Consider the following 14,978-nt stretch of genomic DNA (forward strand, 5'->3'; position numbering starts at 1 on the left):
ATGATGTAACTAGACCCCATGTATCATGCAAATTTAAATGCTTTAATTATACCCCATGTACCATATTTAAATGTCAGTGATGCCATTATACCCCATGTACCATATTTAAATTTCAACAAAGTAATTATAACAATGTACCATATTTACATTTTAACAAAGTAATTATACCCCATGTACCATATTTAAATTTCAACACAGTAATTATACAACAGGTGCCATATTTAAATGTCAATGATGTCATTATACTCCTGTCATTATGCTGCTGTACCATATTGCATTACACTCAATGTACCATATTTAAATTTCGTTGACCTATTTATACTCTGTGTATCATACCTAAATTTCAATGATGTAGTTATACTTCATGTACCATATTTAAATTTCAGCAATATAATTAAATTTCATGTACTATGTATACATTTCAATGATGAATTCCATGCACCGTGGTTAAAATTCAGTGATATAATAAAACCCAAAGAGCCATATTTAAATTTGGGGTTTTGAGCTTGAGCGTGAGTAGTATCGTACTCAAATTTCAGGATTACTCACAAGACCAGTTTTTAAACAGATAAGTGTAGTTGGCCTACATAATCTTTTTACATTAAAGAAAGTCACTAAAAACTGTCTTCATTATTATGCATTTCTATCTTAACAGGAATGTTCTTTAGACTCAAGTTCCGTGTAGATAATTTAGGTTGAATAAGAAATTTGAAACCTTTTTCTCAATCATACATGGTATTCATTTTCCATTCAATGCACCGAGTGATATCAGTGTGTGATATCACTCAACGAATTGCGACACTGAAATTTTCCAGTAAGAAACGACGCGTCAAAGCTTATATCGGTAGCCGAAAGAGATGAATCTCATTAACCGTGAAATTGGACTTAGCACACACCAAACCTGAATCGGGATAACTTACTATGATACATTTTTAAAAATCAAGAATGGATTATACTGTCTAAAGTGTTTAAAATAAGTGTAAAAAGGTACATTTATTTTACTGTATCTGGACCATGACAAATTGTTTGGAATACAAATATCCATTTATTTATGGACTGCTAAACAGGTGTTTTGTCTAGTTGTTTAAAAGCATTATCATAGATTTTCTAGTGCGCATACATTTGTGATCAATCCGATATGACGCATCGGAAACTAAATTCAATGGTGTTGCTATTCTTAGTGATCGTGCACATTCCTAAAGTCAATGCTCAAACATCGGATGATGCAAAGAATCTTTTATCCCAAATTTTTAATGCGTCTGCCTATAATAAGGCTGTTAGACCTACTTACGAGCAAAATAAGGCAACCGATGTTTTTATTGACTTTCATCTTACAAGCATTATTAACTTTGACTCGCAGAAGGAAAAACTGACCACTTCCGGTTACCTTTTTATTAGATGGAACGATAATTATCTACAATGGACCCCATCGACTTATGGCAACCTGACAGGTACATTTATTCCTCAGGACAACGTGTGGAAACCGGACATATCTCTGCAAAATGGCGTATCCAAATTGAAAGAACTTGGCTCAAGTAGTTTGTTTGTTTACGTGTTGAGTGATGGCACTGTGTCTTGGTATCCTCTTGGGGTAGGTATTTCTTTCTATAAAATGTCAAAATGTACCATATTACAAAATATTTTGATTATTTAAAATCTTTAAATGAAATAGTCTAGATGCCCCTTGTTAAATTCACACAGTTCTAAACTTTTGGAAATGACCATATTTTCTTAATGTATACGTACTGAAACTAGACTGGAAAAACATATTCATGTATATAACTAAGGGTTTATAAATATATATTATGAATAAATACGTAACGAGTAGTGTTATAAATATATTCTACTCGTACACCTTTCTTTCCTTATGTCAAACGAACTTGAGCTAAGTTTAGAACCATTTCATCTAAAACACTTTAAAAAAATTATTTGAGAAGCATTTACCTGTTCTTGGTCATTTCACTGTTTTATTTAGTTCTTCTGAGCATTTCCCGCAGAATCTTTTGGAATCAAGTTTTCTTTCAGTTCCTAATTCAAGCAGTAATGTTGTGTCTTCTTTAATTGATTTTTATGTGACACCCCAAATATTAAAACATCATTTTGTAATACAATTTTAAAACGATTTTGAGGATTGTGATCATAGTCGTTTTATATTTTCATTACTTTTCTAGGCCACAGTCTCCATCCAATTGAATTTTGTTCATTTTAACATAAATGTCCAACCCGTCTATTATCAATCCACAAAAGTACAGTGCACAAATAAGTACGCAGACAAGTAACCAAATAAAGTGGCTAAACAAGTGGCCAGAGTCAAACAAGATAGAGCCATTGACCTCATTAACCCTCACAAATGCTTATGACACAATCGAGGGTCATACTATGTTGAAAGAATTAACGGAGGTCTCAAATAATGGCATCGATTTTCGGGATCATATAAACACGGGGTAAAAACTGTAATCACTTTTTCGTTTGAATTCATCATACAGATTTATGAATGAGGCCCAAAAATATTATATACGTTCTCAAACACATTTTCGGAACATACATTAATTAACGTAGAAATTATCTTAGAACAGCAACGATGCATACTTGGTCAAGCTTATGGGCGGAAAAAGATAAAAACTTTATTTGATACTGTACAAGAATAAAAGTGATCTCTGACATTGACGAAATTACACGTCTGAAACGAGTTACACGAATAAAACTTTCGATTATATGACTAATACTCTATCAATAATGAAGATTTCCAAGAGCAAATCAATTAGACAAATATTTTAGTATTAATATAACGATGGCATCCACTTTTCAGTAGCTGTATGAATTTGATTACAACAAAGCAGAAGAGTAGCGGCGCAAAATCTATTGAGGAAGTTTACCAACGCTCCAAGACATTTCATGTAATTGTGTATATGCGTACAGTGTCAGATCGCATTCGAGTTAGTACTATGCTTTGCAGTAATAGATCATTTGAGCTAATTTTTGCCGATAGTTTGAATTTATTTTATCTGTGTTTGCGTTTGCAACGGAATTTTATGATAATTTTGAAAATAACACCTTGTTTATTTGATAAAGTCTGATTTCACACACACACACTGCCGAAGAGGGCTATGTCCACTGCATACTATGCATAACTAACACTTCAGTGGCAAAGTTTATTACCAGTCCTCTCTCATCTACTGATATACACATTCCTTTATATATTCGACACAACCCCAAATACAATTATCCCTCTCTATATGAAATTCAATTTGACATTCAGCTCAATACAGCTTGTTTTCAGTTTCAGGACAATATGGGACAGAGAAAATCAAACTGGTAATAATAATAATGTAATGTGAATTCATGAAAAGACATGATTCATTTACAGATTTAGTGAGCAATAGCTACATGGATTTCGATGAGACTGTTTACAACTTTTCAGCCGAAACGTGTGTCGATCACGGAACGGACATTCACCGCAGATGCAGTATTTAATACGGTAGAAGTAACACCATTCCATTTGCTAAAAATGTGTCCGATTGGATGATCACTGATGCAAAAATTGCTCTTCATCCAGAGGTGTTGTTGAGAATGCATTCATATGGTGCTTTATGCATTCATACGGATTTTGTGATTTCCAGATTGAATAATTTATCGGCCGGATATTTGTATTATTTTGATTCGAAAGAATACCGTGATTATATAACTTTCTGTCAGGTGAGAGACCGGCATCTATCGACATTAATATGATAAAAGTAGTGAGTTTATTTACACCTATAGGTTGACATTCAGGTCATACTTGTCCCGGGGGCGTGGTGCAAGATCCATACCACGTGGTAACAGTAATCTAAAGGGGATTTCTGTGCATTACATGCATCACGTTCATCTGGATAGACTCAGTATGTTTGTGCTGGACGGTTTCATTGATATTTTCAGCTCTCCGACATGTTCAGTTTAATTTGCCGAACTTATAATCATATTGTGGCATTAGTCTTGCAATTAGATAATTCTAAGTAATGGGCCATATCCCGACACATGTAACCAATACCATGCTATTTAATGATAGTCGCCATTTCATTCCCAATAACCATTGACATACTAGTAAAATAAAATGGTTCAAGATGATGGCGCAAGTAATATTGAACAGTTATAACCATTCGCTTATGAGAATACTGAGCAAAGATTTCAAGGGCTCATTTGGTTTGATATGTAAACGTGTTTACATATCAAAAATAATAAACCACAAGCACTTCATACAAAGTCTCCCAACTATGTCATCAACTTAAAACAAAGTTATTTTCAAAACATTTATTTTTTAGGACTTTGGGAATAAAGGTATTTGGAGTAATTCGATCAGTAAGGAGGTTTACTCATGGATCGCAAAGACAGACAAATCAATGGCGTTACTGGTGTATGTCTTGCTGATCGTGTCGAATACAAAGAACATTCCTCTTTGAGATCAGTGATCTTGTAACTATATGAATTTAAATATAATATATATCCAGCACTCTAAATTATACCGACGTACCAAATTTTCCCTAATTATGTAAATCCGAACTGAGTTTTCCTTCTAGTACAAATCTCCATATAATTCCTATGGGAGACTTTCAACATAAATACCTGTTGCGCATTAATTAGAGATGATCTAACCTCAAACAACGAGACCCGGAGAGGTCAAATGGTATAAAGTGCTCTCCGTTACGGATCACTGCCAACTCACCTCTGTGTGCGTGTGTTCTAGTCTCGGGTTCGGCTAATGTGGGTATGTAACAAAGCTGCTACCTGGTCAGCTACGTGAGTCTCCTGAAGACAGATTATGTCAATATTATGACGGTGGGTTATAGTACTGATGATGGTTCGTTTGGCTGCTGAGAGACCCTCGACGGTTATAAAACTCGGAAGGCCGGTCCAATGGCTTAAAAGTCAGCGGACCTTGCCACTTCGGGGGCTGCTGTTGGTAATGTCATGTAACCGGGATGCATTGCTGAATTCGGTTTTGAAAGTTGGATCTTTTGCTTCCCTAGACTCTGTTGAGTACTGACTTGGAGCGTGACGATAACGTGGATCCATGCTCTCCACACAACGATGCATACTTGGGCAACGTCATGAGCAGAAAAAGATACAAACTTTATTTGACACTGTACTGTACAAGAAAAAGAGAAGACTCTGACGTTGACTAAATTACTTGGAACATCTAAAGGGTCTGAAATGTCTGAAACGAGTCACACGAATGAAACTTCCGATGATATGCCTAATACTCTAGCAGTAATGACTATCTCCAACAGCAAATTAGTTAGACAATTGTCTTTTGTATTAATATAACGATGACATCCACTCTTCACTGGATATATGAATTTCATTGCAACAAAGCAGAAAAGTATCGGCGCAAACACCGGAAACAATTTTTGGAAGCTATTACTACAAGCTATGCTGCAAAGCCTATTGAGGAAATTTACCAACGTTACAAGGCATTTCATGTTATTGGGTATAAGCTTACATCGTCTGGTCGTATTCGAGTTTTTGCAATACTTTGCAGTGATAGGTAATTTGAGCTACTTTGTGCTGATAGTCAGTTGGAATTTATTTTATCTGTGTTTGCGTTTCCAACGGAATTTTATGATAATTTCGAAAATAACACGCCTGTTTCTTTGATAAAGTCTGATTTAATATTTCGAATGACCATAAAATCGCGTAATGGATTATAAAGTTTTCTATCCGCCTAGCCTCAATATCACTGTACCATTTTATGCAGAGTAGAAAATAAGAACTAAGTTATTTCCCATTGGATGGGTCGGTCAGATGGGTACATTTACGACATGTGGTATTGTGAAATGGCATGTAGAAAGTTGGAACAAAGTACGTTTTAGGGCTATATGTGTGTATATAAGAGCGGGACAAATAATTCATTCTTATTTTCCTATATCCTTGTATTAACATCAGTCTGCGGATGTGTTTAAAATTGTGTAAAGATATAATCTGAGATGATTGTTTGGATGATTTATTTGGGGTAAAATATTAATCTGGGGTAGGTATTTCTTTCTGTACAAATATGATCAACTGTTACCGCGTTTAACAAGAACCATTCTCCCTCGAATTTTAACGCTATCCTCATGTATCAGCAATAATATTAATTTGGTTCAATGATCTGTGACCATTACTGGCTCAACCCCATTTTCGCCAAAGTCTTTTCTGGACCGTTTTCATGCTTTTACAAAAGCAGGAAAGAAATAGTGGTAGCTTTGTTATTTGATGAGAAAACGTTGCTAAACGAACAGAACAACTAAAGTGAACACCTTTCTTTCTCAGATTCGTTAGTGGCGTGTTGTCTCGTAACGAACAATATATGCAATCATAACTTTAGTGATACGAATGTTGAGGAAAGACGAATAATGTATTTAGGATTGTGGTGAACAAATTCGATGGTAAGAACAAATGTACGGAGGCTCGACGGCAGTCTTCGCAACAATATGTTTTTCCTTACATGCCGCCCTTGTGTAAAGAAATCCGTTTTATTAGGCACTTGAACAATAAAATCATATATCGTACAGACTAAGTCTATAGGTGACTTTTTGACGAACTGTATATTATTCTAAACATGTAGTACTCTGCCCATATATTCTCAGTGGATGGAAATATATGTAAAACCTTTCTAAAAATCCAATAAACAGTTTTAAAGATATGGCCAATTAATTTCAAACATTTAAGTTGATACTAGTACTTTCGGTTAGACAAATCAATTTCGCTATATATTGGTCTACCAATTAATTGTTGCCATAAAGTCCGTGTTGGAACTTTAAAAATAATCACACAGAACAACGGTATTCAACTATATAGTAAATAATCAAGATGAATTCAGATTTATTAGATAAATGAAGAATGAATTAATAACCAGTTTAAATGACCTTAAGATTTGTGCGAACTACTTTGAGATTCCAAGGCGCTTCACAAGGGTGATACTGCTTATTAACTCACTCGTTATTTCAACAACAAATTTTATGAATCCACTCATACATAGCGTTACATCGCATGCTTTTGCAAATGAAATAAAGTTGCATAAGCAACAAAACATCGTTAGTACTGCTGTCACAGATTTACCAACACACTCATGATGGACCAGTGCTGGTCTGTAAAGGTTTCTGGAAATCTGCCTATAAGTTCTATTTATGATTCAACCTGAATATTTTATATATTTCAAGTATATTCACTTTGTTTCTAAATTGTTCGATATTTTCATATTATTTAAACAAAATCTTCGTTCGAAAACGAACACTAGGTTATTGCGCGGAAGTACTTTTTTGAACTGTGCACTTCGTCCTTAAGTCCGACTTAATGTCAAGAATTATTAAGTCTAGACTCAGCTATAAGATTTACGCTTGTGAAATATGGACCTGGGCCTAACATAGAAAGTCTGGAGATTGTAATGTAGTTTTCGGACAAATTAGTAAAGTTTAATTTTCAAAACCACTCCTTTCAGTTTTTGGGAATCACGGGCTAGATTTATGGAACCATATTTACAAACGCTGGTTAATCCACTTCAGTGGCCTTTAACTTACTTGGCACCCTGGAACATTATGTATACTCTTTCTAACAAAGCTATTTTACGTTTGAAAATTTTTTATTTATAACATGAATACTGTGTGATTTACGTTAATATACCTTTCCGATGATTCTCATATATGTAGCACTTGTACTAACCCGTCCTCAAGTTACAGACGGCATCATAACGTCACATAAAGGAAAGGCGTAACAAAGTAGGCCTCGCATTGCATGTCAAAGTAATTGTACTAAGCTAGACTGTGGTAGGTAAAATGGAATCAGTATTAAAGGCTCGCAAACTTAGAAACGTTTAGACTCGTTTCATAAAGTCAATTGGAAATGAGCACTCATGTAAGATTCTTTGCATTGTATATCAAGTACTCAACGACCATTTATGGGACATCACTGTATCCTTATGCTTCACCACGAATCTAAGGAAGGGCCGTAAATGTGTCATGAGAGTGGGCTACAGTTTGAACCATCCTGATGAGTCAGTCCTTAGAACTTACTGAGAATTAAAAAATTCATTACAATTTGAAAACAATTCATTTGGCCTCCATTAATTTGCTCAAGTTCTTTTCCAGATTTTTGAGTCAACATGCGGAGTTGATATTACCTACTTTCCGTTTGATATTCAGACTTGTACCCTGAAATTTGTGGCATGGAGTTACACGAAAGTGGAAGTAAATGTTAAGGAGGGGAAGAAGGGAATTCTCCTGGATCAATACGAAGAAAATTCGGAATGGTCAATTGTTGACACGAGCGTAGATATGTTACAGGAATCCGCTGACGCTGTAGTTTTATTTTCAATCAAATTAAAAAGAAAACCACTTTTCTTTTTGTTAAATGTCATCTTACCAGTCATAATGTTGTCTCTTCTGAACTTCTGCATATTCGTACTTCCGGCAGAATCCGGAGAAAAGGCTTCGTTTTCTGTGACAGTATTTCTTGCTTTGGCTGTCTTTTTGACAATCGTCACAACAACATTGCCACAGAATTCAGAAAAAGTTTCCTTCCTCGGTATTTACTTGGTACTAATGACCGGTTTCAGTACTTTGATCGTCATTTTGACGCTGTTTATACTTCGTCTGAATTTTAGGGATGTTGATGAGGACCCAATCCCGTCATGGCTGATTAGACTTCAAGGGATTGTGGATATAGTCCGATGCAGAAGATATAAAAAGGTGCATCCGGCAATGATGAGCGAGGCTGAGGTTCCTAATTTTGATTCTGGTTACACAGTTTCTACTGAAGAAGCAACTTCTGCAATCAAAACGTCAAAATCACCAACACCAGATGAGAAGCCTAAAATCACGTGGAATCACATCTGCAATGCCCTCGACTTCATTTTCTTTTGGATTTTCTTTATAGCAACATTTATCACCACAGTGACAATATTTTACATCTGTTCAAAAAATGCTGCATAACAACGACTTTCTTTCCACCACAACTAAGACATAAAACTTCTCATTATCTTCCTTTTCTTTCAGTGTTGAGTCACTGTGAATTTACTTTATTCTATCTTATTCTTCAGTGAACTCAGTATTGGCGGCTATCTTCTTATACAGGACACCAGGACATAAAACTCAACATTTATGAACGTTATATTTGCATGGGCCTTAGATATATCAAACATATATACATCTATGCAATCTGTCGATAAAGGGAAATAAAACTGTCCTCTGTTGTAGACGTCGATGTATTGAAATAAACCTAGGTATGTGATATTTGTATTTTACGTTCCCGTTTATTGCTAGTTATTATTAGCTAGTTAGATATTATTTGTTGATTATGGGGAGTCAGTATTGTGAATATTTTTCTCAACCCTATACATGTTCCAGTTGTTATGCGTAATGGTCATAATGTATAGTATTCACGAGACTTAGTGGTAGCATGGTTTAATTTGTCACAAAGTGGACCCTCCCTGATTTCTTAGCATAAGGAAAAGTTCTCATATGTTTGAATAAATAAGTGTTTAATAATGTTATCTTGGAATAATCCGTTGTATCAGATTTGTGTAGTGTTCTGGGGTACATGTCTTGAGATACCAATCTAGGCTTGGTTTCTTTTAGTGTCCATTTAAAAGTGAACAAATATAGTCCTTTATGAGCCTGTTCTATTTTATTGCTACCGACAGGATGCAATTTGGGGTGGAGTGGAGTATTTTTTTAGAGAGGGCGATCCGGTCGTTCTAAGAGTGCGTAGTAGCGGACGTAGTCTTTTTTTACTAGACATCAGGCCAGTTAGTTTGAAAATAAATTAGTAATTCCTCAAAATCTCTCGTGCGTGAATTAAAATAATCAAAATGGTTTTGAAGTGATTTCCTTCCCTGTCAGCATTCATGAATTTATATTTGAGTTTGTTTGACTGATTAAAAAAGAACCTTCTGATTCAACCATCCTCCCAATATCCCCTACCCTACATCTACCCTCACCCCGTTTTCACTAAACGCAAACTTATTAAACGTTTGTCAGTTACTTTCTAAACTGTAGGGATATTACAAAATTCCAGTACCTGCGCGCATGTTCTTGATTAGCAAACATAAGTTGGCAAAATAATGGTCATTTTATTCCGCAACAGGAAAATTAATATAAGAGTAGACAAGAGCTGTGTCCATTTGGTTGCTAAATGGTTGGGTCAGGGACGGCGCAATGAGGCGGGTTGAATAGACAGAGCCGCACGGAGAAGGCAGATGGCTTCCTGAATTAATTGATATTTATAATTATTTTATTTGATTCTGAGATTCATATTTGAAGGCATATACAGCTTTTTGTGTAAGTTGTTTGTGGATTAATCACGTGCATGCTTAACTTCCACAAGTACTGGTTAAAAGTCAATAGTGTACCGCTTAGAACTTGATTTATGTATATTAGAATTCGGTTTTGTACTTTTAGGGGAGCCGTCTTAAATAACGCCATGATATGTTAAAGGGCTCAGTATTGTTATTAACTTTCTGTGCTTTGTGGTGAGAAATGTAATGTTTTTAATTGTGGTTGTTTAGATGTTGTTCTATCGCTGTAGCATTTGTGTTTTAAAAGTGATGTTGATTTTAGGATGCAGTGTCCGCTAGCATGGACTAAAAACGACGACGAAATTGTCGCTATTTAGCATGGGCACTAGGTCCCTAGCGACTTGTAGTTTTGTAGAAATCCATTGTTCTGTAGGAGGTATGCTCTTTCTTCTCGAATTGTCGTGGTTACGTTGTAGTCACCTAAAATATCTGATCTTTGTATTTAGGTCTACATTTATAGATTTGTTAGATTTTAGCTATCATTTGTTGATTATGTGTTGGGAATATATATCTCAAACTGAGTCATTAGTAATTTCTAGGACCAGACGTCATAATGTATAGTATTCGCGAGACATTATGGTAGCGTGCATCAGTTTTGTAAAATGGGCCATTCCTAATTTCTTTAATGTAATCAATTTTCGTAATACTCATACATATAAGTGTTTTAGTAATTTGAGCTAGAAATAGTACTTTGTATTATGTGTTTGGGATCGTATTTCTGGTGCATGGCGTGTAGTACCGATCTACGGTTTGGAAAGTTTTTCTGATGGATCATACACACACGCGCGCGGACACACACACAGAATGTGAAGCAAGAAAAAATTTGCAAGTTTAAAATTAGTTTCGTTAATTTGTGTTCATTAGGTGATTAGGGAAAATTATAGGTGGTATTTGTGCTTCAAAGAAACTTTATGTTGACAACTAATATCTTGATGTCTTTGGAAATAGGGGAAAGATAGACCTAAAGCCAGAATAAAGCAGCAGTTGTTTGATTCACTCTGTGGTAAGACCTTTTGTATATTACAGTATACTAGTTTACTTGCTAACAGCTTAGCTGGTCTTGATGCTTTAGTCTGGCGGTACATTCGCTTGACTATGTGAGAGACGAACCAGGTTCGGTACCGGAACACTACAGTGTGCATCCACCACTGCTGCATTTGCTGACTCTTCTAATTCTCATACCTGATTGTGTAGTGAACATGATTGATGTCACTATGATCTGAGAATCTGGGTGATTAGAGGTCGAATGTAAATGTATGGGAAGAAGGGTTTATAAGTTAATTTACTAACCAACTTAGCTGGTCGGACAGTTTAGTCTTGTATTATGTACCCTTGCGGGACAAGCGAACCTGTTCCATTCCCGACAGCAAAAGGTAGACTTTTTGTATCTCTTCTTGTTACCCGTCATTGTCCTTTCTTGATAGGTATAACTGTTCACAGTCAAAGACTGTACATAGATAAATTGGTCCTCGATCTAAGTTTCTATGAAACTAAACTATATACAATAATGTGTAATAATTCGTACTATCTACGTAACAATGGAAGATTAACTGCAGATATCAGGTTTATTGAAACAAGTCTAAACACTCCTATGCCAGATCAGTTTTTGTATATGTATCAGCCGGATATAGACCGTTCTTCTAACGGCACATTTGTCCAACTTTTAAAGCAAATTTAATTCTTGAAAATTACTTATGCTTCAGTTATGTATTGAACTACAAATTTATGACATACATCCATAGATTTTCTTTGGAAGAATGAAGGTGACAAAATTTAGATTTAGAAGAAATAATGTGCAATACCTGTGATTCAGATAATATTGGGAGTAGTGAAGTGGGCCACCTTAGTCTCAAGGGGAATTAGCATTAAAAACCACCCTGGGCCTGTTTTTCCTCTATATAAATTTAACATTAACCACCCTGGGCCTGTTTAGCCTCTATGTGAATTTAACATGGGCAAAAACCCCTGGGCCTGTTTAGCCTCAAGGGAATTTAACATGGGAAAAAAAATCTTGGGCCTGTTTAGCGTCAAGGGGAAATGGAATATGGGTCTATGAAAATGGAACATGGGAAAATTGAAACAGGGAGGGTCTCTATTTTTTTTTTTTAAATGGGGTAGGCAATGAAAGTCAAGATCTTTTCGAGACCTATGAATGGCCCTGAAAAGGGCCTTTGGGTTTCTTCTTCTTCTAACTCCTCCACTTCTTTAACCATCTTCTCACTTTTGCCACTATTCCTGTCTTATTCTCCTTTTCTGGCATCCAGTCAGGATCACCTAGAGCTCTGAACGTTTCCTGAACTTTTATCCAATTCTGACTGAGCCTCTCAAACTCTTCCTTTATCTTTAAATTTTCCTTATCCTTTCTTTCTTTACTCCATTTCTCCTTTATCTTCTTTACTTCTTCCACCATCACTTTTCTGATTAGTTCTTCAGCTTTCTTCAGCTTTTCCAGACCCCTTTTGAGAAAGGGCCAATCTGACCATTTCACCATTTCTTCCAAAAAACACCTTACTTCTACAACATTATCCAAGGCCTCTTTTAACATTCCAATTTTGACATAGGGAGGATTAATAAACCTTCTCAACTTCTTCACTTCTTCTTCTATTAACTTCTCTATCTTCTCCCTGGCTACGTTTAGCTTCTTAGCAAAGTCCAGACTGTTTCTTATCCTCCATTCTCTTTCAATTCTTTCCACTACATATTCACTGTCTATCATCCAATAGTATGTTTCCTTTAAGTTGTTGAACAGGTCAGATACAGCTACCATTTTCTTTTCGCTTATTCCGTAGAATGGCGCGAACGACGAATGTTGTGGGTTCTTATACGAAAAGCGCGGACGTGAAGGAAAAATCCCCTAAACCCAAAACTTATATTACCTAGATCATCACTTAAAACGCGCGGACGTGAAGGAAAACATGCCCTACTTTTCTCATCTCATATTATCTACTATCCACACAAACGTACTTTAGCACTTACAAAACCCAAACTATACTATCCACACACACGCTAAGCATTAAAATCAAACCCAATAATCTACTATCCACACAAACGTACTAGATTTACAAACACAAACACATACACTCACACTAGGAAAAAAAGAGTCATTGTTTATATTCACATTACTCTACATACACACATTGGCAAATCGATTACTATTTCTTTTCTAGAGGTTGGGGTAGCCCTGAAAAGGGCTGTTTTTTTAAGAACTCCGCTACACCTGGTTAATGATGGCACCTTCCAGGCCTGGCACCACACACACATCTTCTACTCCAGTCTCCTTTCACTCTTTTGACTGGTAGAGCAGAGGGAGGATGATTGGCTTCAGCACCCCAATCCTCTGTCTCTGGAATATTGTACGACATCCTCTCTCCTATTTTCTTTTCCTCCCCTTCTTTTTTCCTTTTTTGCTCCTCTTCCTCTTTTATTCTCCATTCTTTAACAATGGCCACCGCAGCCAGCTCATTCACTATACGTCTGGCATATTCCAGGTGCATCTGGAGTTCTAGAAGTTTTACAATCCTTGTATTCATTGTCTTGCTGTCAACAGGTCAACGATGGGTAGCCCGACTGACGATTAGTTTCTTATTTATTCGAAAAGCGTGGACGTGAAGGAAAACATCCCCCTAAAACCCTAAACTTATATTACATACATTATGGTCTAAAACGCGCGGACCTAAAAGAAACACTCACTCACTTTTTTTACTACCCATTACTAATTTAAAAATTTTCATTTAAAAAAATAATATACTATCCATATACGTAAAGCAGTCAAATCAAACCCAAATCTACTATCCCCACACTTCAAACAACAAAAAACATTATCATAATCTACTATCCACACAAACGTACGTGAGCTCTTACAATGACACACACACACACTTTCTAAGCAAGTTAAATAATTCACGTGCTTATACACGCACTTCTATTTTTTAACTTATTATAGGCAATCGATTGTTATTTCTTTTCTAGAGGTTGGGGTAGCCCTGAAAAGGGCTGGTTTTTTTTTTTTTTGTTTGCTATGGCAATCTTTTTTAGGTTCTAAGATTGCGGCCTCCTTTGACGATAGGCTTTCTCCTAGGATAAGGTCTGCTTCTTCGGATAGAGAAGAAGAACTCTTTGGTATCGATACGACAATCGACAAAGCCTCTGTCAGGTTCAGGTTGCTGCTGCTGCTGCTGTTGCTGTTGCTGCTCTCTCTGCTGTTTCTGAAGTCTGTACTTCTCTGTCCATTCTTCTTTCTCCCTGTTAATTTCTTCTCTGAAGAGCTCTTCTATCATGTCTTCAGTGACTTTTAACATTCTCACATTCTCTATCTCTTCTGGCTTCGGTATCAGACTGTGTCTGACCCTATGCAAATTCACGTAGGCTTCGTTTAGCTTAGCTAGTCTGGAGCACATCATCGTAGGAGGATGAGTTGATAATGGATGGTTAGACTGGAGACTGCCCCCAGTTTTAAAGTCAAAGCGCGGACGTGGAGGAAAACATCCCTCCACGGTTTTCGAGCCGGAACGTTTAATGAGTGTCATGAGTGGTATAGTAAGAAGTCAAAGAGCATGAATCAAGATTCCTATAGAAAACAAAAGACAAAGGCATTTTTTCTTCAAAGCAACATTTTTTATTCAAAATCACTTAACACTAACAAACAACTATAACATTTTTAACAATAATCAAA

At 36.1% G+C, this 14,978-nt stretch overlaps 1 protein-coding gene across 1 annotated transcript; it reads left to right on the forward strand.

Annotated features, from left to right (window-relative positions):
- The first annotated feature begins 784 nt into the window (after positions 1–784).
- LOC149807489 (neuronal acetylcholine receptor subunit alpha-6-like) lies at positions 785–9,242 on the forward strand. Its single transcript, XM_089967108.1, has 2 exons — positions 785–1,591; positions 8,100–9,242. Exons 1-2 carry the CDS (start codon positions 1,139–1,141, stop codon positions 8,940–8,942), a joined length of 1,296 nt encoding a protein of 431 aa, XP_089823234.1. The 5' UTR covers positions 785–1,138; the 3' UTR covers positions 8,943–9,242.
- The last annotated feature ends 5,736 nt before the right edge of the window (positions 9,243–14,978 follow it).

Source organism: Sinohyriopsis cumingii, chromosome 1, assembly GCF_028554795.1.
Source record: "Sinohyriopsis cumingii isolate HCF-2022 chromosome 1, ASM2855479v2, whole genome shotgun sequence".
NCBI classification, from domain to species: Eukaryota; Metazoa; Mollusca; class Bivalvia; order Unionida; family Unionidae; genus Sinohyriopsis; species Sinohyriopsis cumingii.

What these genes read in the sequence shown, in the direction of transcription:
- LOC149807489 (XM_089967108.1), top strand. Translation starts at nt 1,139, where the DNA reads ATGACGCATCGGAAACTAAATTCAATGGTGTTGCTATTCTTAGTGATC. An exon ending in TGTCTTGGTATCCTCTTGGG is followed by an intron (nt 1,592 to 8,099) that starts GTAGGTATTTCT and finishes GTTCTTTTCCAG; the next exon opens with ATTTTTGAGTCAACATGCGG.